Consider the following 24,189-nt stretch of genomic DNA (forward strand, 5'->3'; position numbering starts at 1 on the left):
CAAATATGACACTTCAACAAATATCTCACATCATAGCAGAATGAATATATACAAATAAAATACAGTATCTAAATATCATCAGAAAGTTCTGTAAAAAAGACATCTACAAAACAAATTGTTTACTGACAGTAAGGGAGATAACTGATATTCAACAAACTAGCACTTTTAACATCTCACATGAAACATGATGAATGCAATACATATCAGCAGGTCTACCATGAACATAATATGTAATATGATATATTTGTAGATGCATGTCCATAGTTTACACCTTAAACAACACTTCATATATCTGTCTGTAAGATTTATACACATGACTTGTACACTCTATATCTAACATACAAACTACTGACTCTCAGGGTTTATGTATACATTACAAGAACTTGTATCCAGAATCTCTTAACTAGAGATTTAATGTAAGAAATTCTTTCAGCCATATACAAAAAGATTTGTACTTTTTTGTGACACTGTTGAGACTGGGCTGTTCAATTCATATCAATGTCATCATGTACATGTATATCTATCAGGAATTCTTGTTATAATGAGGATTTCATGGCTTGTCCCACTTTAGAGTGTGTACTTCGTCCTAATGCTTGTGAAATAAATCGACCAGCTTCCACTGTCTTCTGCAGATCAACTCCCTGTGAACAACAGAATCATGATAAGAAAAGGGGTAGGTTTTATCAATTGTTTACAACTGCCATTTTCAAATGCATATGAAAGGCCCATAACTCATTTTGATTAAACCAAATATCAACAGATACAATGCAATAATGTATTTAACCAATGTAATTTTTACATAATTGCATTTGTAAAAGATATTACTCTATTTCAAATTTGCCCTTACATCAATGGTCATTTTTTAAGAAGCAATAATTTAATTTTTATTGGCCCTAACTAATATTTGATAGCAGCAATGAGGGTAATGGGGCAAACTAAAAAAAAAATAGTAAAGATATTTATGTTGACTTTAAAAGTGGCCAGGAACTTATATTCCACATTGAGGGTGGAACTTATATTGTAAGAATATTCTTTTCTGCTTTGGCATAAGAAAGGGAAAGGAGCTTCAAAATTTATTGTTTCTTCACATATACATGAACAGCAACCAGAGTTGTAGCGAAAGTATATATAAGCCCAGCTGTTATTTTCACATGTGAAAGAAGGTATATATCTTGAAATGAAGCAAAATCAGAGTTTCTTACTGTTTTGATTCCAAGCCCATCCAGCATGTACAGTACATCTTCTGTTGCCACATTGCCACTAGCTCCCTTGGCATATGGACAACCGCCAAGACCCGCGGTAGAACTATCCACGACAGACACGCCCATCTATACACAGAAAGAGAATGACTTAAATACTCACTAAAATTACCATATAAAGTGGAAAAGTAAAATCAAATTTTTATCACTTTATGTGCACTTTCATTGATAAATGCAATGCTCAAGTTTACATTTCGTAAATGAATACATTCAGTTCTTTTTTACACAATTAAAAATAGAAACATCTGCACTATCTAAAAATTGCCTTATGTTGTGCAAGAAGGTAATTTGTGCTAGATAAATCTATAAATTTTCATATCAAAAATCATTCTCCTACTTATTCATCCTATGATTAGTTTCCAATATTTATACTGTACATCCAATAGCTTATCAACATTTTTATGCTTTGCTGGATTATTTTTAACACCATTACCTGTAATGCTGCCAGGATATTAGCCAGAGCCTGTCCATAGGTGTCATGACAATGAACAGCCACTTTTTCAATTGGGACATGTTTCGTTACCACGGCAATCAGCTGTTTCATAGCTCCTGGAGTTCCTACACCAATGGTGTCACCAAGGGATATTTCATAGCAACCCATCTCAAACATCTGCTTGGCAACCTGTAATTCATTAGTTTTGATATATCATACATTTTAACGATGCCGGGTCTAATTTGTTCTGCCCTAGATTTTTGAATAAAAATTTCCACTGATATAATTATTATTTTAAGATAAAAAAAATAAGACATTTACCACACCGTTTGTTTAAGGGGTCATCTCGAAGTTTGATAATTTTTAACATAGGACCCTATGGGATTTTGCTTGAAATGTATCAATTTTTTACATTTTTTTTTACATTTTTTTAAGATTTCTGCCCTAGAGATTTCTTTTTCTGTTCTACATATTAAAGTTATTGCTAAAAGGCATCAAATGGTCAAATAAAAAACAAGAGGCCCATGGGCCACATCGCTCACCTGAGGAACAATAGGTATGATAAAGTCAGCTTAATGGAGTCATAATACAAACAATCTGGACAATGTACAATAATACATGTAGATCCTGTAAAAATAAAATCCATTTTTCCCCCTTGGAACTCGGATAGCCCTGATTGCTGCCAACATTTACAAGATCAGACTTAAATCACCGCTTCTGCACATATATAAGGACTCAACGTTACATAGGCAGGGATGACCGCACACCTACGCAACTCAACAGGTACCTCCGTTAATGCAAGCAGGGATAACACTCAATCTATACGTTCCTGTTCAAGTTTAACCCCAAACAGTCGCTCGTCAATATGCAATAGACACTGTCCCTATATAATATGTGCCGGCCTAAAATAATTCATAGTATCTAAAAATTGGAAATCAAAAATAAGCAAACTAATCCGGCCTAACCCAAAACTACTTATGCAGAACAACTTATATACATTGAATATTTATTATTGTATAAGAATAATCATCACAATAATTGGTTAACAGTGGATGCATTAATTAAAATAATCAAGAATCAATAAATCAAGGGCAATAACTCAATACAGTAATACAAAAAGATTCTAATGAAAAAAATAGCTGCCTGCTTCAAATTTATAGTCATATCACATGTTGAGTATTGCAGTTCTCAAAAAGATCCTTTACAATTGTTTATATATGGGATATTTAGCTGCAACAAACTCTGAACCTTCTTGTGAGGCCAAAGAATTGTCCTGGAGCCAAAGTCTTAACAATTATAAAGAATCATCTTGCTGATTAGTTTCTGAGAAGAAGATTTTTAAAGATTTACTCTATATATTCCTATGTAAAACTTTAACACCCCCCCCCCATTGTGGCCTCACCCTACCCCCAGGGATCATGATTTTCACAACTTTGAATCTACACTACCTGAGGATACTTCCACACAAGTTTCAGCTTTCCTGGCTGATTAGTTTCTGAGAGGAAGATTTTTAAATATTTACTCTATATATTCCTATGTAAAACTTCGACCCCCCATTGTGCCCCACCATACCCCCAGAGATCATGATTTTCACAACTTTGAATCTACACTGCCTGAGGATGCTTCCACAAAAGTTTCAGCTTTCCTGGCTGATTAGTTTCTGAGAAGAAGATTTTTAAAGATTTACTCTATATATTCCTATGTAAAATTTTAACACCCCCCCCCCCAATGTGGCCTTACCCTACCCCCAGGGATCATGATTTTCACAACTTTGAATCTACACTACCTGAGGATGCTTCCACACAAGTTTCAGCTTTTCTGGCTGATTAGTTTCTGAGAAGAAGATTTTTAAAGATTTACTCTATATTTCCCTATGTAAAACTTCGACCCCCCATTGTGGCCCCACACTACCCCCAGGGATCATGATTTTCACAACTTTGAATCTACACTACCTGAGGATGCCTCCACACAAGTTTCAGCTTTCCTGGCTGATTAGTTTCTGAGAAGAAGATTTTTAAAGATTTACTCTAAATATTCCTATGTAAAACTTTGACCCCCCATTGTGGCCTCACCCCACCCCCAGGGATCATGAATTTCACAACTTTGAATTTACACTACCTGAGGATGCTTCCACACAAGTTTCAGCTTTCCTGGCTGATTAGTTTCTGAGAAGAAGATTCTTAAAGATTTACTCTATATTTTCCTATGTAAAACTTCGACCCCCCATTGTGGCCCCACCCTACCCCCGGGGGTCATGAATTTCACAACTTTGAATCTACACTACCTGAGGATGCTTCCACACAAGTTTCAGCTTTCCTGGCTTTCTGGTTCTTGAGAAGAAGATTTTTGAAAATTTCTTGAAATTTTTCATTAATTTCTAATTATCTCCCCTTGAAAACGGGTGTGACACTTAATTTTCACAACTTTGAATCCCCTTTGCCTAAGGATGATTTGTGCCAAGTTTGGTTGAAATTGGCCTAGTAGTTCTTGAGAAGATGTTGAAAATGTGAAAAGTTTACGGACAGACGGACAGACGGACGGACAGACGGATGGACGGACGGAGGGACTGACAGACAGACGACAGACAAAATGTGATCAGAATAGCTCACTTGAGCTTTCAGCTCAGGTGAGCTAAAAACCTTTTACCTCCTGGTCTTATCAAAGTTGTTTTTTGTATGCCCAATTTCCCATATTTGTCAGATAATGGCTATTTTTTATTTGACAAAGGCGGAAATGGTGATCTTTACAGTATTATTAAAACATTTAGACTTATTTAAGTACTAAATAAATATAGAACATCACATATTAAGGGCCATAAATATAACATACGTGGTTACTGTCTTGAAATATGAATTAAGCTATATTTAGGCGAGTTAAGAAAACGTGAAAGAGGGCTAGACTTGTTGAACCTTCTTCATGTTTTTGGCTCGAGCCCAAATATAGCTTATACTTTGAGACATTTATGTTTATTCCACAATTAATATCAATTTTACGCATCAAACGAGCTTTTTCAACAAATTTCGCTGAATATCTGCAGTTGAAACTATCACGCCATGGCTTCAACCAAGCAAAAAGATGACGTCACAATACAAATGAAATGCTGCGCGAAAGCGTGCATTCTCGATCTGTACTCAGCCTCGTTAATTGAATTTATCACAATGAAAATTTCAAATGCTTCATAGTGGTTATTGAAGAATTCAAATCATATTTGATCAAAAGTGTGATTATCACTGCTAAAAGTTTTATCATAAGCAGTTAAAGCTTTCAAAACACATTCAACTAAACATCGTTATCAAATATTTTCAATTTACCTGTGCAACCTTCTCTGGTGAGACAATTTTTTCATAAGGACATCCAAGAACACACGAGACATACCTGCAATATAAAGACTTGTACTGTTTGCTTTGCCATTTTTCATAATTTCATAAATTTTCATTAATTGCTGATATATACACAGAACACAGACATTTAACCCTGTACCGGTACATTTTATTATCACTTACCCTCTAACAGGCAGTTTAATTTCCTTAGCTAATTTGACAACTTCTTCAAATCTCTGTAAACTCTCTGATATACTGCAATTTATATTTTTCCTGAAAAACAAATTGATTTTTGATATTTAAACTATCTTGTAAATTTGCAATCTTAAGAATGCTTCAAAGTCTTTATAAACACTTTCAACACACTTGCTGAATTGCACACGATTTTTTCAACAGACCTTTGACCTTTTATCTGATGTTGCTATAGTCTGTCCCAAGATATCTTGGATTCACATTTTGCTTAATTGCTTGTAATTTATATATACCTCAGGGTTCAAACGATGTTCATTCAAAAGTATAAAAAATTTCCAAGATTTCTCAGTCGAAACGCCCCTGTTAGCGTATCAGGTTTCAATACAATGCTAAAAAATGTGATGTCTACGGAGATTTTGTATTGCAGCAAGCCCGGATGATAACGTTGAAAAATTGTGCGATGTATTCCGAGTGTATTCCGAATGGAGTAAAGATGTAAACATTCCCCATTATAAATCTCCGTAAGGAATCTGTTTTCGTTCCTGTGAATTTTTCTGAGTGACAGTTGATAATGTGTCAATGAAATTATCTTGGAAATTATCCCTTTCAACTATTACAAGTGAACTTCTTTCACAGGTATGTGTATTTTTTTTTAAAAATCGTCCAAATATGCTGCATAAATATCTTGGGACAGACTATTCACATTGTTATTTTTAAGAAACATAATTTCCTCATGCAAAGGGAAATCACTGTACCATTATTATACTATTTCTGTGCAGTGCAACTGAGACTCAATAGATTTAGTGATAGATCATCTATGCACTCATGAATCCACGGCCCTACCAGTTTACTGCACATTATTAATTCACTAGATCAATAAACTTACTTGCTAAATGTTTCAGATGCGGCTCCAAAAATTGCAACTTCATTTACACCACAAGAAATCTATGAAGAAAATGCCAATGCAGGAAAAGGTAAAATACATGTGCATGTTTGTGTACGGTAAATTTACATATACCATTCAGATCTATTCTTTATGCTTCAATATTCAAATTGAACAACAAAAAAGTCACACAAAACATTTTCAGATATTAGTTCTTCAAACATTTACAACAAATATATATACTGTTATACATGTAACAAAAGTAAAGAAAGGCCTTTGGTATGTTAAAATGATATAACTTACAGCATCTTTGAGGCCTTTCAGATTTGGAGTGAGAGCTGCATAAGTGACTCCATCTCTCCTCTTGATCAATTTCAGAACTTCTGCATTGTCTGCCATCTGAAAATTAAGACACAAACCTGAAAGTACAATATTACTACATATATATATGTTTCTCTTTTAATCATGAATTATAATCTCTCTCTCTCTCTCTCTCTCTCTCTCTCTCTCTCTCTCTCTCCACATATAATTTTATGATTTCTTGCAGAACAGTCTATGACAGAAATGGTGTTTGTTATGAATACTACCTGTGGGACCCATTTTGGAGACACAAAACTTGTAACTTCAATGACTGACAGTCCTGCATCAGACAGCTTATTGATAAATTCCACTTTGGTTTCTGTTGGCACAAACATCTGTTGAGATAAGAAAATCTAATCTGAATACTGTATTTGGAAGAATTTATTTTTACCCGTTTCATTGTTCACCCATTGGGTTTTCTGACAGTGAACATTTTTTTCTCAAATGTAAACTGGTGCGAAGCTTCGGCAAGCACTGCGAGCTCCAGTGACAATGCCTGAACAAACAGAAAATTCACACTTCTGCTCCCTTTGACATACAGAAAATTCTGTCGTAAGATTCGCACCCCCAGTTACATGTAAATTGCATAAAGCCTCCAATGTCATGTTCTCGTGAGATCAGGTAAAAATGTATTAGCTATTTTCTTGGCAAATTGTTCGGAGCATTGTAACTCTGACAGAAATTGTCCAATGATGTTGTTCTATTAACATGATGTCAAAATGCCTAGACTGAGCATGCAACTTTTAGCATAATGAAAAAATGGATAAGTGGATCCAATTGTGCATGTTTCTAATGAATCTGATAGTGAAATTGGGATCGTGTTATTGGCTTCGCCCTTACAAAGCCACTGCGTACTGTGTAACGTAAATGTTTATATATGTATAGTAGAATGTAAAATATTTTATTTTTATTTATTTTTTATCACATTGATGCATCCATCAGGTAAACCATGTTTTTAATTAATCTATTATCTGTATGAAACATATTTATCAATTCAATTTATGCTGCGTTCGCCCCAATGGTTGCACCTTATACATATTATACTTTACATATAAAGCATAATTTTCATATCTCTGTGTAACTGGGTTACAAAATTCCCGTACTGGAAACTGTAGTGAATTAGAGACATATCTACTTCTTACTTACTCAGTGTAAATTTGAACTACCCCTTAATTATATCAATTTTAACTTTTATGACTAAGTAACAAGTCTCTACATTTTTCTCTTATGGCAAGACCTTTCCAAGAACCTGATCACAGCCTCCAATGTCATGTTCTCGTGAGATCAGGTAAAAATGTATTAGCTATTTTCTTGGCAAATTGTTCGGAGCATTGTAACTCTGACAGAAATTGTCCAATGATGTCTGCTCTATTAACATGACGTCAAAATGCCTAGACTGAGCATGCAACTTTTAGCATAATGAAAAAATGGATAAGTGGATCCAATTGTGCATGTTTCTAATGAATCTGATAGTGAAATTGGGATCGTGTTATTGGCTTCACCCTTACAAAGCCACTGCGTACTGTGTAACGTAAATGTTTATATATGTATAGTAGAATGTAAAATATTTTATTTTTATTTATTTTTTATCACATTGATGCATCCATCAGGTAAACCATGTTTTTAATTAATCTATTATCTGTATGAAACATATTTATCAATTCAATTTATGCTGCGTTCGCCCCAATGGTTGCACCTTATACATATTATACTTTACATATAAAGCATAATTTTCATATCTCTGTGTAACTGGGTTACAAAATTCCCGTACTGGAAACTGTAGTGAATTAGAGACATATCTACTTCTTACTTACTCAGTGTAAATTTGAACTACCCCTTAACTATATCAATTTTAATTTTTATGACTAAGTAACAAGTCTCTACATTTTTCTCTAATGGCAAGACCTTTCCAAGAACCTGATCACATAAGAAGCACCATGCAGTTTTACATGTTCAACTGAAACCTTTTGTAAGGGAATGGGAGAAAAAAAAATGCTGATCAGACTGGGATGCAAATTCGGGCCTCCTGAACATGCTGAATCTGTAGTCAGGTGCTGTACCAACTGAGCTAGAAACAATAATCTTACTGGGACCAGGCTACGCTCAGGTCACAGTAAGAATTGTCCCATAAACTTGCAATGTAGCAGCCGCAAAGCGGATCTGCTTCGCGTCGATTTTAAGTCTGTTGAAAATAATCTGCAGGGGGAAAAACACATTTTTATACACCACACACATTTTGGACATGCATTTGTAAGTTAAATCCACAATATAATCCATTTGATGGTTCGTATCAATGCATATTGTTAATATAGACTTTTGTAGTTGCCTTCCTTTTTGTCGGAAATCGCACTTGGAATGTCTCTGATATTATCATTAACATGGCAACCGTAAAACAGCGAGGTTTCAAATGTGATGTTCAAAGTGGCAGTCATTTTGTTGCAAAAACAGTGAATGTGGTCAAATGGGATTATAAAAGACCAACATTGTAGGTATTTGAGACTAATCATATGAAAAGTTAGGCGAGATACAGCTAGATCGATTTTTTTATTTGCTACGAAGCCAGTATATGGGACGAATTCTATTGTTAAACTAGGTCCGTAGGACATCTGTCATTTTAAAAATAGAAAATTCTTATCTACAACTAAGCTCTGTTTTGTCAGTATTTGTCCTTCCCTTGTTTACAAAATTTTGCTTTAAAAACTCCAGAAATAGAAATGTCTGAGCATGGTAACATCCCCGAAATATTATATCACATGTTTTATGGTTATTAAGGTACACAACAACACTTGCTAATACCCATGTTTAAAGTAAGATTTTACATACCTTTTCATTCTGAAGTCCATCTCTGGGTCCCACTTCTACGATTTTTACAAATGATGGTAAACCTGTACTCTACAGAAAAGAAAGTAGACTGTGCTTATTTTGTAAATCAATTTCGAGGAAATTCGAGATTTCCTTCATTTCATTAGTATATGTTACCCTTTAAAACACACTAATTCGTGTCACGATTCGTAATTTTAAAATAAATATCACAAGATTTTTATTTCAAGAAAGTATATATACATACAGCACGCGTTGAACAGCTCCTTGCTTGCTGTAAACACACTTTGTAAAATGAAAACATTCTAACAAAACAGGAAGCCATTCTGCAGAACCGGAAGCCCAGTTCTTTTTCTGCAGAAAATAAACTAAGCCAAACTCTTAAAAAAGTTCAAAATAAAGTTATGAGACGTAATTACGCATCATTTTATTAATTTAAATGGAGCGGTGATACAAGAAAACTTCTGAAAAATTAATAAATATATCGTTTGCTTTCTATTTTGTTGCAGAGTTGCAAAATGGTAGCCTCCATCATGCCACGTTGAGAAATCCACTGTCAATATTCACCAATTTTCACTTTTTTGCATGGTGTTACAATGTGCAGTTTCATTGAATTAACTTTATTGGGGTTTAATGCTTACTAACAAGTAATTAGATTAAGGATATTTAATCGAAATTGATGTAATTTTAGAGTTTAAAAGAGGTGTGTGAAGTGAAATTACACCGGTTGGAAAGTAGATTCTACAGTATATTATTTGTATGTCTAAAGTCGTAATGTATATTGACATCTTTGTAATTTGTAGGGACATTGTGTAATTAAGACTGAAAAAATTGTTCAAATTTTATTTTTTGGAAATTGACTTTCATTTTGGCAACTGGAAGCCATGCGTTATTGATAATGGTGAAAAGTTCATGAGTGTTTAACATCTTTTTTAAAGTGTACAAAAAGTATTTTCTTTTGACAGAAATTTAGATATAAGATTTGATTTACCTTTTTACTTGCTGACTAATTTTTATGGATAGACTGACTGTATGTTGTTTATAATATGAAGAGTAGCTTTTTTTATTAAGTAAACACATTTTGTATAGAATAAAGTAATAGGAATTTTTAAGTGTTGTCCACACCCTGTGACTTAAACTTTTTAAGACAGTTGATTTTTTTCTCCAAAACTGAACCCATTTCTGTCATTTTAAAGTTGAATATATGTCAGAATTCCATATCTTTAATGAATGAAAAAGAGAGGGTTGGTTTGGAGAACTTTTTTCAAGATGTGGAGGACCATTTAATGTGAATATTATATAATTATAGTTGCCCCCATTAAATCAGCATGATGCTGTTACATGCTATAGACAGGGTTGTCTCTAAGACCCGGGAGGCGGGGAATTCCCCCGCCTAAAGTGACGTAATTACCCGGCTATTATTGCATTTAAAACACAATCTAGCTATAAGCTAGACCTTCCGATCCCCTTCTACTTTTTTATTTCTCCCTTCTACTTCAATTTTTAGAGACAACCCTGTATAGATAATGGAAGCTGCAATACCAAGATTTTATTTGTACATCAAAATTGGGCCATCCAGTACCCTAGTCCCAATAATAAGAAGTGTAATTCTTTAAACAAAGATTTAAATATGTCAACAAAACAAATTTACTGAACTGAATTCATGAATGATTAAATTTTAAAAATGAGTTGACGAAACAAATTTACTGAAATGAGTTTATGAATGATTAATTTGGTAAGGTGACTTTGCCCCTTGTAAAGAGTTATTCTAATGTTGATCGAGGCAGGTTTATTTTATCAGGACTAGGGAATTTCTCAACAATAATCTAATCTGGCTATCAAACATTTTGAATTCTAAAAATTAAAATACTATGTTGAAATAAACTCATCTGATTTTTTTATGTTACCAGTACCTAGAAATGCTAGGAAATTTTCCATAGCAATTAAGACATATGATTTATTTTTAGCTATTTTTTTTACCATATGAGCTTTGTATTTATTGTGTAATCCAGCTAAAAGTTAATTTCATTTACATGTACTTTAGACAAATATTTCTATCTTTTAAAAGAGATGGATTCTACAGCTGTAATTTGGTTGAGAGTTTAAATCTAAAAAAATATTGGTTTGCCCAAAAATTATTTGATCCTTCAATGACCAAATAATCAAACTAAGAAGTCGTAAAGACCAGTGTTTCTAGACCCTGTTTTTGTGGGTGTGTGATAGTATCACCTATGACAGATGTTAATTCTCTTTCTTGCCTTACAACAGTGTGATTTTTATCTTAAAGCATTCTTTTAAATTACCTTTATCATCCTTATCCAGGTAACACCAGCTAAATTTTACATTCTCTTTAAAGGTAATTTTTGTAAAAGCTGTAAACATATGTGAAGTAGTGTTTCTATTTTTGCATGGATGTCAAAATGTTATCTGCACATGTGTCCTATGGTGTGCCGTGTTATCTCATAATAGCAAAGTACATAAACTATTTGGTTTAAGAACTTATCTATTCTTTTTCCACTCAATTATTGATATTGCACCACAGAATAAAATACATTGGACTTAAAGTCCGGTGAAAGTACATTTTATTGTGATTAACAATTTAATTGTGACAGTATATATTGCAGAGATTAATGTGGAGATAGCATTGTTATCATAGAATATTTAGGATAAAATTTGGACTCACGTTTTTAAGATCAATAATGTAGAAAGGTGGGATCAGGTAGGATAGCATGCATTTAGTGAAATTTGGTGGATATTTGATGGTGGTATTATGATTCTTTTTTGTAAAGTGTTTAAGTTATATCAAATATTGCAAGACTTGGATTTTTCAAATGATAAATGTATTTTTTAAAATTTCTTTTTAGTGTGACATGTTCATCTAAAACTGATCTAAAGATTCTCAAGGAGTGTATAGAACAAGCCACAGATTCGCCCTTTTGCTTTGATAATGAGCACAATGCCCCCAAAGCAAACCAAAACCCCAAACGAATCTGTCCAAGAGATGGGGAAAGGTAGGATTAAAAACAAATTATAAAATGTAAATGATTTTAACCATCAGTATATAAACACTTGATGTTATTTTACTTGAAAAGGAGGGAACATCCTTTAAAAATGATTTTGGTGTTGGTTTGACCACATGCAAAGGCACTGCTATTTCAAAACACTGTATTGTGTATCATGTCATATGTATGCTTTATTCAATGAAATTATATTTATACATGTTGATCTATTACAGAAGTGACAAAAGAATCCATTCGCAAGTCCGTGTGGAATTATTTGGAAGACAATGATTTGGTTCAGTTCCCTCGCCCAGTCCATCACAGGATTCCAAACTTTGTGGTAAGGTACCATTCTGCATGTACACATGCTCCTGTTAACCTCTTAACCTTGAAACACTGGCAACCCTTTTAACCCATTTATTTAATTTTATATGTTTAATTGGGCCTTGCTTATTTTAGTGAAAGTAATGAAATATTTCATCAATAGTGATGCTTTTGTGATATTTATTTATACTATGCATAATTTAAATGAAGATCTCATGTATGCTTGTAGGGAGCTGCCACTGCTTCTGAGAAGCTAACAGAACTGGATGTGTTCAAGAGAGCCCAGACTGTTAAAATCAACCCAGATAAACCACAGGAAAATGCTAGATTTCTTACTATGGAGGTATGTTTTATTTGTATTTTTAGTCATAGTTAATTTTGTGTTTGTTTAAAATGGCAAACTTTATACCCTATAGAATGATATATTCATTTTTAGTGGTTAGTGTAACAAAAATGATGAGTTTGATACTCTATAGAATGTTATACAGTATTAATTTTAAGGATGATGTTTACTCAGAATGAAAACAAATTCACTGATGAAAATGAAAAACCAACTATTGTGTGTTATAGACCTTACATGGTAGTGTCATTCAAAGTAGGTCAATGACCTACTTTTTGAGTTAATGGCCATTTGAATATTTTTTGAAAATTTAAGAAAAATCCATAAAAATTTACACTATGATTGAGATTTTCTTAAGGTGGCTCTATACACCCACAGTTTATTCCAATTTTCAATAGAAGACCACAAAACATATACTTATCAAATATTAAAATGATGATAGGGATACGATAAGTATTTTTAAAGAATTTTTTAATGTTATTTCGTGTTTTTGTAAACTGATTTTCAAAAAGTTAACTATTAACAAATTCAGAGAAATTTGTTTATCATATGATGGATATTTCCTTCGGACACCTAAAAATAAACAAAACACTTCTTAAAAATCAAAAATTTTATAATTGCAATTTTTTTTAGTATTTCCCCAAAACAAAATTTTTCATATTTTCTTACTCAGTTGACAAATCATCTGAAAAAGCTGCTTGATGTTATAAGAAAATGTATTTTAATAACTGTGACATAAAAAAATTGAATAAAAATCATTGAAAATAAACACAAAAAATATTTCAAATTTTATTTGGTATGAAAGTTCCTCAGGTAAGAGTTATCGTTCCTAAATCCCAAGGCCCAAACACCTTGGGGACTTTTCATTTCTGAGTTGAAGAAAATTTCCTAAATATCATGTTGAAATGATAAATACATACATATTTCATTAAAGGCCTATAAGTGAATACATTCGCTTTATTATGCAAAACTAAGTCAAATAAATAAAGGGGAAAATTAACTACCGGTAATAGGATTTATATATCCCAACCTGAGAGAAATTCAAAGCCACCCTCCCATCCCGTTAAGGTGGTAAGGAACATCAGTCGAAATTAATGTGGATTAAAGTATATCATAATTGAAATACTTTCACCGGTTTAGAATTTTCTAATTCAATAAAAAAATACGTTTTAGAAAACTTTGGAAAATTAAAAAAATCGTCCTCACCGGGGTTCGAACTCAAGACCAACAGATTTGAAGTGAACCCACTAACCAACTGAGCTATGCGGTATTTCATTGCTAATGGGAAAGAAACTATTAAAAAATTAAACTTAATTTTATTGTTTATTTCGATAAATAATACGACACAACGTGAAGGTGTCACATACCACATTACTTGTAAGTAATGAATTTTCCAATTATGAATTCAATCTAATCATTTAACAAATTTTTCAAAAGAGCGGTCACCACACAATTCGCCTCAGTTTAAATCAGCCAGTACCGGAATTGCATGCTTCCAGATTTACTTTTTTGCGTACTGCGTCATCAAAAAGTGGTGTATAGAGCCACCTTAATTGTGAAAATAATACAAATTGCTTAACTCTTTAACAAATGAAATACAGTTTATGAATGGTAGTGAAATTAAATAGATACAAAGCATTAAGTTTTCATTCACAATTTTTATAGATATTCTAGTCCTAATTTCTTCTATCAGTTTTCAAATTACTACCCATTTTTGATTCAATATAACAAAAAACTGAATGATGATAATGCTAAGACATTGATAGTATTAAACTAAGTATATTGACCTTTCTCTGCTGGCATGAAATTTATATGAGGTCAATGATCAAAGTTTTGAGATATGGTGTCTTTAATTATTTTTAAGCATTTTTCAATGTTTTTGTAGTGTGTGCCATGCGCTTATCTAAACGAAAAAGCAAAATAAAACCAACAGAAAATATGCAAAATTATGTTGACTAACAAATAAAATCTTAACTTTAAATATTATAGTACTACCAAAAATATTTCAGTGGAAAACAAAATCTGATAAATTTAGTCTGAATTTCCTCTCTTTCGCTAAAAGCACAAACTTTGTCAGAGCCTAATTCCATAATTTAGTAAAACTATCTATTGTTATGTCAATAATAATTCATTTCATAAATACTTTTTGTATTTAAAACAAGTTTTACTCATGAATTTGAACTTTTTCACAATCCTGATTTGAGAACTCAAACCCTGAGTAAACAATGTCCTTAATGAGTTGTTTAATAAATTTGAAGAGCTTGATACCCTATAAAATGGTACATTCATTTCTAGTGAGCAGTATAACATACATATAGATATTTTACTCATTAAAGAAAATCTACTGCAATGGTAAATGTAACTTTATTTGCTGCTAAGTATACATGTATAATGGAGACTTCTGTTGATGAATTTTCTGAAGGCTGAGAAGACTCTTTTGGTACCAACACCTCGATTACGCCATGGTCTGTTTAACAAACTGTTGCCCCCACAGGGATGTGGAAAGGAGATTCTCCGCTACTGCTCTACTTCTCAGGTATGTACAGAATTTGTGATCCCACATAGTCGCATACTTCTTTTCGAACCTGGTATAGTAATAACGTATGTTTTCATCTTCAGTTTTATGCAAGTATCACAAACTTACAAACATCATATTGCGAGTTTCAAGAATGGATAATTTATGCAAGAATAATTTTTTCAAATATTAAATCAGTAGGGAAATTTTATTTTTAGTAGTAATATGTACCCAGTCTATTGTTATTTAAAAGGAAATTCATTCTTAAATATTTTCAGTGGGGAAAAAATGATACTTTGATGCATAAATGTGAATTTTATAGGGATTGAAGGAATACAGTGTCCCCATTGGCTTGGAGGCCAAGGTCAAAGTTGATTTGGTTGTTATTGGATCAGTTGCTGTTTCCAAAGAAGGTAAATATACATGTGGAAAAAGAAATGACATGATATATATGAAATAGCATAGTCTGAAAAATTTTGATTCATAGAGTTTGATGTCTCTGACAATACATACTGACTAACTGTAGAAGCAGAAATATTCATTGAGAATTTAATTTTGTTATTTTCGTTGGCAGTAAAAATCAAAGAAATTAAATCCATGATGAATTTTTAACCAAATTTTAATGAATTATTAATGAATACAAAGAGATAATGATATGACAAAATTAAATGCCAACAGAATTTTTTTTGGTTCAAAAACAACGAAAGTTTGACCCAAGGAAAATATGTGCTTCTACAGTATACATGGATTTGCTTTCAAGATTAAAAAAAAAAAACCTTACTATTTCTTAAGTGATTTAGTTGCCATGCACCAGTTATTCATTTGCTTTATAGGATACAGAATTGGTAAAGGGGAGGGCTATGCTGACCTTGAGTATGCCATGATGTGTGCTATGGGAGCTGTGACCCCGGACACCATTGTTGTGACCACTGTTCACGATACCCAGATTGTTGACATTCCCGAGGAGCTGATGGAGGATCATGATGTACTGGTGGACTATATCATCACAGACACCCAGGTCATCAAGTGCAACCGCACTAAGCCTAAACCCACTGGCATCATTTGGTCCAGGCTGACTCCAGAAAAGGTACGTTTTTAGAGGGATAAATATCACACTGTATACAGTTTACCTATGTTATCTTATTAAACACCAAAGACCACGGATATCTGGAAGTCAGTTGGCATTTTCAGTCGTTTTTAGCCCACAGAGTTGAAGTCGGGAGCTTATGCTATACCCTACGTATCAGTTTTTGTCTTTGCTAAAAGTTTTTGTAGCAGGTTGTGAAGTCATATATATTACTAATTTTACCAAACTTGCTCTCATCATTTAATTCTCATATAATGTAGTTGACAGGTTTGGATGCTAAATCTGAGCCATATGTTACGGTTGATGGAAGAGGTAAAAGTTTTTGGAGTACTTGAAAGATTTAGGAGCAGATACTTTTGATAGTCATACGTGTATCTAAGTTATTACTGGTCCAATCTTTCTTAAATTTTTACAGATGGTGCATCTTGTAATACATTTGCAATTCACAGGCTTAAGCTAAAGCATCCAAGGATGCTTAAACTTAGTAATAGATATTGGATGCTGGAGGAATTTAAGGTTTCAGAGCAGGTCCATTTTGATGGCCTTATCCTAGTTAATATTTGACCTAAATCTTTACCAAACTTGCTTGGATAATGCATCTTGTACCGTATTTTCCCGACGACTCGTCGATGCGGACGACTCGTCGAATTGCCCATTTTTAGCCAAAATTTTAACAAAATCCTATGATACGTCGATCTCAGACCATACGTCGATCTTATCACTTCAAAATGGCCTATAAAACTGCAGTAACATTATCAGTGTATGATGCCACGATGTCACCGATATTTCTACCAATTATTATTAATGATTAACATTTAAACAATTACACTTTATACTTATGCATCAAATTTTCAAATACCGGCAACTTCTACAAAGTCGCTTGCATTTTAAACAATTCCCGATATCGCGTGTTATGCAAAACTTAACTTACTTTGTCAGAAATATTTTATTCCCAAGCATTAAAATAAGTATCCACTCTGACTATCGCCAGTGTATTCGCCATTACGTAACCAGCCACCTGTTGACTCGGCGCGTGGTCAATGTTTGTTTAACAATTTCCGGTGTCATAGGCATGCACCTGTCTCGTGTCGGACTTCAAAGGGGGATCTCAATTGCAGAAAGCTTAGCAATTACTTTGATTTGATGAAACTTGTTTACTTTGTATCCAGTAATGCAGTTACACGCTATTGTTTTACATAGACACTGTTAGAAATAGATCGATCATTTGTACGACTTGATAATGACGATATACGACATACATACGTTTCCTAAAAAAATTATCTAACAATAATCAAAGAATTGGACAATAATTAATCAATGAACTATAATCACTCTTATAACGGTACTCTTTATATACACAGGGAGTAAAATTGCCGTAAAGATCTCAGCCTTAGGGCAAGATTATTAACACAACCGGTGTCAGCCTATTGTATAAACAGTAGTATTGATAATTGCCGATTACGTATTTTAAGATTGAATTTGACCATTAAATATTTCTGATTTATACTTTCCACTAACAACTCTTTACAAATAAAATAATTAATTTTAAAAAAACATCCCCCGGACCTACTGCAATATTTTTTTCCATTCAAACTTGGTTTCAATTTTACTGCGCAATGTTATCTTCCTACTAGTGATACAGAGAACCATGTGACGATGTGTTTATAAAAACGGAACGGTAAAACTTTTAATTGATTAAAGACAAAGTAACATTTTTTAATAACTGTTGTTATTATTATGTATTTAAGTGTTGACAGATGAGTGAAAATGATAATTATTAAAGATGAACAGTGAATTCAACAACGTAATTTTCAATCACACAGCCAACTCATGATGATTAAAACCAAGATTTGTAATGCTATTTTTAAAAAATTTCTGACTTCGAGCTTACGACAAGTCGAACAAGACGATAAGTCGGGTGCTCTGCTTCAGAGGAAAAAAATACCGACTAATCGTCGGGAAAATACGGTAATATGTATTGTGAAAAAATAAACTCCAAAGACAATTACTGTTAATTGTTTTTGGTATTTTTATTACATGATCCATCTTGTTCATGCAAGAATATGTCAATTATGCACGTAATAAAAAAAGAAAAAAAACATTGCGGCACCAAAAAATAAATTATGTACATATTTATAAAAAAGCACTTATTTACTGTATGCATTTTTGTCCCCCGCCGCAACGCGGAGCGGGGACATAGAAATGCCGGGCGTCCGTCCGTCCGTGTGTCCGTGTGTCCGTGGGTCCGTGTGTCTGTGGGTCCGTGCGTCCGTGCGTCCGTCCGTCACACTTTTTGTAAGCGCTCTCATGCCTACAAATTTTGACGGATTTTCATTAAATTTATACCAAATGTTTATACCACTATTACCTTGGTCAAGTTCGAAAATCAGCATTGTTCGATACTTTTTGTTGGAGTTATGGGACTTTGACTGCAATAATGACTCTGTTTTATCCAAAAATTGACCTTGTAAGCGCTCTCATGCCTACAAATTTTGACGGATTTTCATTAAATTTATACCAAATGTTTATACCACTACTACCTTGGTCAAGTTCGAAAATCAGCATTGGTTGATACTTTTTGTTGGTGTAATGGGACTTGGCCACAATCATGACTCCGTTTTATCCAAAAATTGACCTTGTAAGCGCTCTCATGCCTACAAATTTTGACGGATTTTCATTAAATTTATACCAAATGTTTATACTACTATTACCTTGGTCAAGTTCGAAAATCAGCGTTAGTCGATACTTTTTGTTGGCGTTTTAGGACTTTGACCGCAATAATGACTCCGTTTTATCCAAAAATTGACCTTGTAAGCGCTCTCATGCCTACAAATTTTGACAGATTTTCATTAAATTTATACCAAATGTTTATACCACTAATACTTTGGTCAAGTTAAAAAATCAGCATTGTTCGATACTTTTTGTTGGTGTTATGGGACTTGGCCACAATCATGACTCTGTTTTTTTCCAAAAATTGACCTTGTAAGCGCTCTCATGCCTACAAGTTTTGACGGATTTTCATTAAATTTATACCAAATGTTTATACTACTATTACCTTGGTCAAGTTCGAAAATCAGCCTTGGTCGATAGACTCGATACTATTATACTGCTTGACCGGCGGGGGACTCTGGAATTCTATTCTTGTAAAAATTAAAGACATGTATACCAAAAGCACAAAATAGAATTCATTATGATGATGATGTGCATTGTTTTTGAATAGGTCCGCCAGGTTCCTATTTTGAAACATCTTAGAGAAAAAGAAAAGGAGGCAGGAAAAGACGTAACCTTGAAAGATGGGCGGGAAGAGGAGGACATACCAGAAAGGGAAGACAGGAGACGCATGGACTCGGACTATGGAAGGATGAGGTTTGTATTGTTTCTAAGCATGAGTTGACCAAACTTAAAATTACTGTATTATTGTATGTCTATGGATGTTAATACAGGTATATTTGTGAGAGGTCAAACTGCTATTTAAGGTGATCTTCTTTTATAGTCTGTTCCAAGTTAACGTTTCCTTTACTTTTTCATGATTTTAAACAAAAAAAACAATTACCTGTCAAAGAAGTACAATTCAAATTAATGAAAAAGGAAAAATCCAAGATTTCTTTATTGACACGTCATCTATTTTCACCCAGAGAAATTCACAGGAATGAAAACAACTTTCCTGTTGAGATTCATAATGGGAAATGTCATCAATTATCATTTGGAAGTCTCTCGTAATACCTTGCCCAATTTTTCAACATCATCCAGATTCTTTTATGTCTTTTGCAATGCAAAATCCCTGTAGACATTTTATTTTTAACCGTGTATTGAAATGTGACACACTAGAAGGGTGTTTTATGGGAAAAATCTTGGTGTTTTTTATGGTACTGAATAAACACTATTTGAATTCTGCATTATTAAAGATAAAAGATAATTTAAGAAAATAAGGTGCATGTATTTATTTTATGTCTAATAGAAATGAATTATTCTGAGCTCTTAATTATTAATAATGTTAACATGATATTCTGCAGTGTGTAAATTTTTTGCTATTCGGTTGTAATATGATTTTACTTAAGAAATATGTTACATTTTACATTTATGGTAGGTTCCGTGGAAGAGGAGGCAGATTCAGAAGGTTCCGTGGTGGACGTAGAGGAGGGGGACCCTACAGAGAGAGGAGGGACACCGAGGAAGACCGTGGAGAGTATGCTGAAAATGGGGAGGAACCTGGAGATGACAAATCTCGTCAAAGGTACAGGAAGAATATATCATTAAGTTGTGTGTTGTAGAACAATAAAACTTTTCTATATAGGCAACTTGCCAGACCATACAACATATCTTGCATTATAGTACGCACCTGATGTACATATAAGAAATGCAACTCCAAAGATGTGATTGGGGTTCAGAGACTTATGTTTCTATGTGTGATATATGCAAGGTTTTGATCCACGTTTATTTCGCATGAAATGGAAGTAGTCTTGATTAAATTGGTAACCATTGAAATCAAGTTACCGTCAAATAGCATTCAATCATTAAGGTAATGTCTTCGACATGTAATAAATAAAAAATGATTTTTACTATTTTATTTTACAAATTCAGATTCAGAAGGAACCGTCGTTTCCGCAGACGTAGAGGACCTCGCCGTCAAGATGATGGAGACAATAATGAAGAATCACATGATGATGAGCACGAAGAGGGTGAAAGCGAGGGGGAGGGTCGTCGTGGACAACCAAGACGACGAAACATGCGACGTCGTCGCCCACGAAGACGTGACGAGTCAGAGAACACCGGAGATGATGAGGAGCATGAAGATTACCGCCCAAGACGACGCAGAGGACCCAGGACCCGTGCCCCCATCCCGACACTGTTTGTAGGAAGTATCCAGAGATCAGTGCGAGTCAGCGAGCTGAAGGGAGAAATTCGCGGTAAGGATGTCAACCCTATCCGAGTCATCTGGAATGGAGCTAAGGGTTATTCCTTGCTCCAGTTCCAGGAAATGCAGGAGATGGAAGCTGCTCTGGATGCCCTGCAGAATCTGGAAATCCGTGGCCGAAAGCTTAGGGTGGAGAAATCTAACCGGCTGAAGCACGACGACTCCGATAATGCACATGACGGGGTAGTGGATGAGAAAGCTGATGATTAAGTAGTGAGGTTATCATGTAGAACTGGTAATGGAAATGTTTTGTTGCTTCTTTCGAGTTGAGAACAGTGAAGGATTGTTTTTTCTTCCATTTTATTCTTCAATTCTTTATTTTCAAATTTTGTATTCTTTTCGTCTATTTTTCATTTATTGTTATTTTGCAAAATTGGGAATGTAGTTTGTTTAAAAATGCATAACTTCTCAATTTTTACCATTCAATATTTGACTTTTTAAATTGTAGGAAATCTACTGAATAAATTTAATTTGTTAATTCGTATTTGTAAAATCATCAGCTTGTTATTCATTACATGAGATTAATTGTAGGGGTTATCAATTATTACACTGTGTCTCAACATTTTACACATTGTTATCATCAAAATTGTTAAAATAGAGCAATAATTTTACCTGTTTTCATGTCCTTACTGACCTTTCCTTTGGCATAACAGTTACTTCCTCACTTTTCACGTCTTTAGTTATTGTTTTCTATGTTTTCTGTGCTTAAGGTTTGCACTGTTGCCAAAAATCCCCAAATAGCTTTGGAATCATTATGTTCACTGTATTTTAAAAATTATTTTACTTAAGAGTTGTGTTAAGTATGATATGTTTTACAAGTTGTTAGAGTTTGGTATTTTTTTTCCTTGTTATATCAAGTATAAAGGTACATTGAATGATAAGCCTCATCCCCCACAAACTTATATCGTATTTAAATGTAATTAGTTATATTCCAATTTTGTAAAAATAGTTTAATTTTAAAGTTTTTTATTGTGTGTAAAATTGGTTGACATATAATATAGCAATATATATATATTTAAACGGTACCAATTACATGTACAGTAAAAGGTTGAGTACTCTAAATGAGATAGGATTTTGTAGAAGGTCAGTTCACCACATCAATGTTTAACACCATGTCCTTATCCTCTGTATGTAGGAGTCTGCAGACTCTCAGTGCTTTTTTCATGCAATATACAGCGTAAGAAAGGCTTTATTGATGATATTTTTTCAGTTGTCACAATCAGATAGATGTTAATATACTGAGAATTAAAAAAAATTGTAAAATGAATAAAGAGTTGTGTTTTATCATTTGAAGAATATTGGAAAAGAATTCAAAATCAAATCACATGGAATAGGTTGGGCATGCACCCTTGATATCAATTATATCATTGAGCACGGTCCTAGCTATAGGATATTTAAACCTCACCCACTGACAGTGTGGCACCTTGTATTTCGGTTTACTGGTTAATATAGTACAATAGGTGAGGGATTTTTGAAAAACCAAGATACCAGAAATGTGCATTAGCATGTACAAATCTGCTTCTTCTTTCACAGTGATTATTATATATTTGACATTTTACTTGAGTAACATAGTATAGGCCAAGCTCTATTGGTCATTTTGAAAGACATTTTCTCTATGATTTGCCTGGGCACCTCTTGGAAAGCATATTGCTATGATGAGCAAGGCAAACAAATACAATGCATGGTCCTTATAGTTGACATTGGAACCAAAAATTGAGACAAGCTTATTTCTGATGTTCAGCCTTGACCGAGTGTGAAGGCCCCGAAATGTGCTGATTGATTGGGGGCTTCATTGAGCTCGAGTTCATATGGTGAAATTATGTACACATGGTTACATTGAGTACTAAAGGATACTCTTAGTAAAGTCGTGAAATTAATAAGCCTGCGTTCACGTTTTGTATCACCTATTTTTAGCTCACCTGAGCTGAAAGCTCAAGTGAGCTATTCTGATCACATTTTGTCTGTCGTCCGTCTGTCTGTAAACTTTTCACATTTTCAACATTTTGTCAAGAGCCACTGGGCCAATTTCAACCAAACTTGGCACAAAGCATCCTTAGCCTAAGAGGATTCAAATATGTGAAAATTAAGGACCACGCCCTTTTGCAAAGGGAGATAATTAGGAATTTATGAAAAATTTTGAGAAATTTTCAAAAATCTTCTTCTCATTAACCATAAGACCAGGAAAGCGGAAACTTGTGTGGAAGCATCCTCAGGTAGTGTAGATTCTAATTTGTGAAAATCATGACCCCTGGGGGTAGGGTGGGGCCACAATGGGGGGTCGAAATTTTACATAGGAATATATAGAGTAAATCTTTAAAAATCTTCTTCTCAGAAACTAATCAGCCAGGAAAGCTGACACTTGAGTGGAAGCATCCTGAGGTAGTGTAGATTCAAAGTTGTGAAAATCATGACCCCCCCGGGGGTAGGGTGGGGCCACAATGGGGGATCGAAGTTTTACATAGGAATATATAGGGTAAATCTTTAAAAGTCTTCTTCTCAGAAACTAATTAGCCAGGAAAGCTGACACTTGTGTGGAAGCATCCTCAGGTAGTGTAAATTCAAAGTTGTGAAAATCATGACCCCCGGGGGTAGGATGGGGCCACAATAGGGGGTCGAAATTTTACATAGGAATATACATAGTATATCTTTAAAAATCTTTTTCTCATGAACCATTAGACCAGGAAAGCGGAAACTTCTGTGGAAGCATCCTCAGGTAGTGTAGATACAAAGTTGTGAAAATCA

General features: G+C 33.9%; 2 protein-coding genes across 2 annotated transcripts; one reads left to right on the top strand and one right to left on the bottom strand.

The window, feature by feature from the left end:
- Nucleotides 1–481: 481 nt before the first annotated feature.
- Nucleotides 482–9,641, bottom strand: LOC105327779 (hydroxymethylglutaryl-CoA lyase, mitochondrial). The gene is made up of 10 exons (XM_034471180.2): nt 9,515–9,641; nt 9,271–9,339; nt 6,675–6,782; nt 6,391–6,486; nt 6,091–6,149; nt 5,196–5,285; nt 5,004–5,067; nt 1,693–1,881; nt 1,203–1,328; nt 482–641 (listed from the first exon to the last, which is right to left on the bottom strand). Exons 1-10 carry the CDS (start codon nt 9,590–9,592, stop codon nt 537–539), a joined length of 984 nt encoding a protein of 327 aa, XP_034327071.2. The 5' UTR covers nt 9,593–9,641; the 3' UTR covers nt 482–536.
- A 129-nt stretch (nt 9,642–9,770) lies between these two features.
- On the top strand, nt 9,771–22,718 carry LOC105327778 (methenyltetrahydrofolate synthase domain-containing protein). Its single transcript, XM_011428403.4, has 10 exons — nt 9,771–9,788; nt 12,132–12,278; nt 12,503–12,606; nt 12,820–12,933; nt 15,353–15,466; nt 15,768–15,858; nt 16,279–16,532; nt 19,753–19,898; nt 20,620–20,766; nt 21,114–22,718. The coding sequence occupies exons 2-10, from the start codon at nt 12,215–12,217 to the stop codon at nt 21,655–21,657; spliced, it is 1,578 nt and encodes a 525-aa protein (XP_011426705.2). The 5' UTR covers nt 9,771–9,788; nt 12,132–12,214; the 3' UTR covers nt 21,658–22,718.
- The last annotated feature ends 1,471 nt before the right edge of the window (nt 22,719–24,189 follow it).

The sequence above is a fragment of the Magallana gigas genome, chromosome 5, assembly GCF_963853765.1.
Source record: "Magallana gigas chromosome 5, xbMagGiga1.1, whole genome shotgun sequence".
Taxonomy (NCBI): domain Eukaryota; kingdom Metazoa; phylum Mollusca; class Bivalvia; order Ostreida; family Ostreidae; genus Magallana; species Magallana gigas.

Coding starts and splice junctions, on each gene's coding strand:
- LOC105327778 (XM_011428403.4), top strand. CDS start 12,215: ATGAGCACAATGCCCCCAAAGCAAACCAAAACCCCAAACGAATCTGTC. Junction 12,934..15,352: donor CTAGATTTCTTACTATGGAG/GTATGTTTTATT, acceptor AATTTTCTGAAG/GCTGAGAAGACTCTTTTGGT. Junction 16,533..19,752: donor CCAGGCTGACTCCAGAAAAG/GTACGTTTTTAG, acceptor GTTTTTGAATAG/GTCCGCCAGGTTCCTATTTT.
- LOC105327779 (XM_034471180.2), bottom strand. CDS start 9,592: ATGGCTTCCTGTTTTGTTAGAATGTTTTCATTTTACAAAGTGTGTTTA. Junction 6,783..9,270: donor ATGGACTTCAGAATGAAAAG/GTATGTAAAATC, acceptor TTATCTCAACAG/ATGTTTGTGCCAACAGAAAC. Junction 5,068..5,195: donor ATTAAACTGCCTGTTAGAGG/GTAAGTGATAAT, acceptor TTTATATTGCAG/GTATGTCTCGTGTGTTCTTG.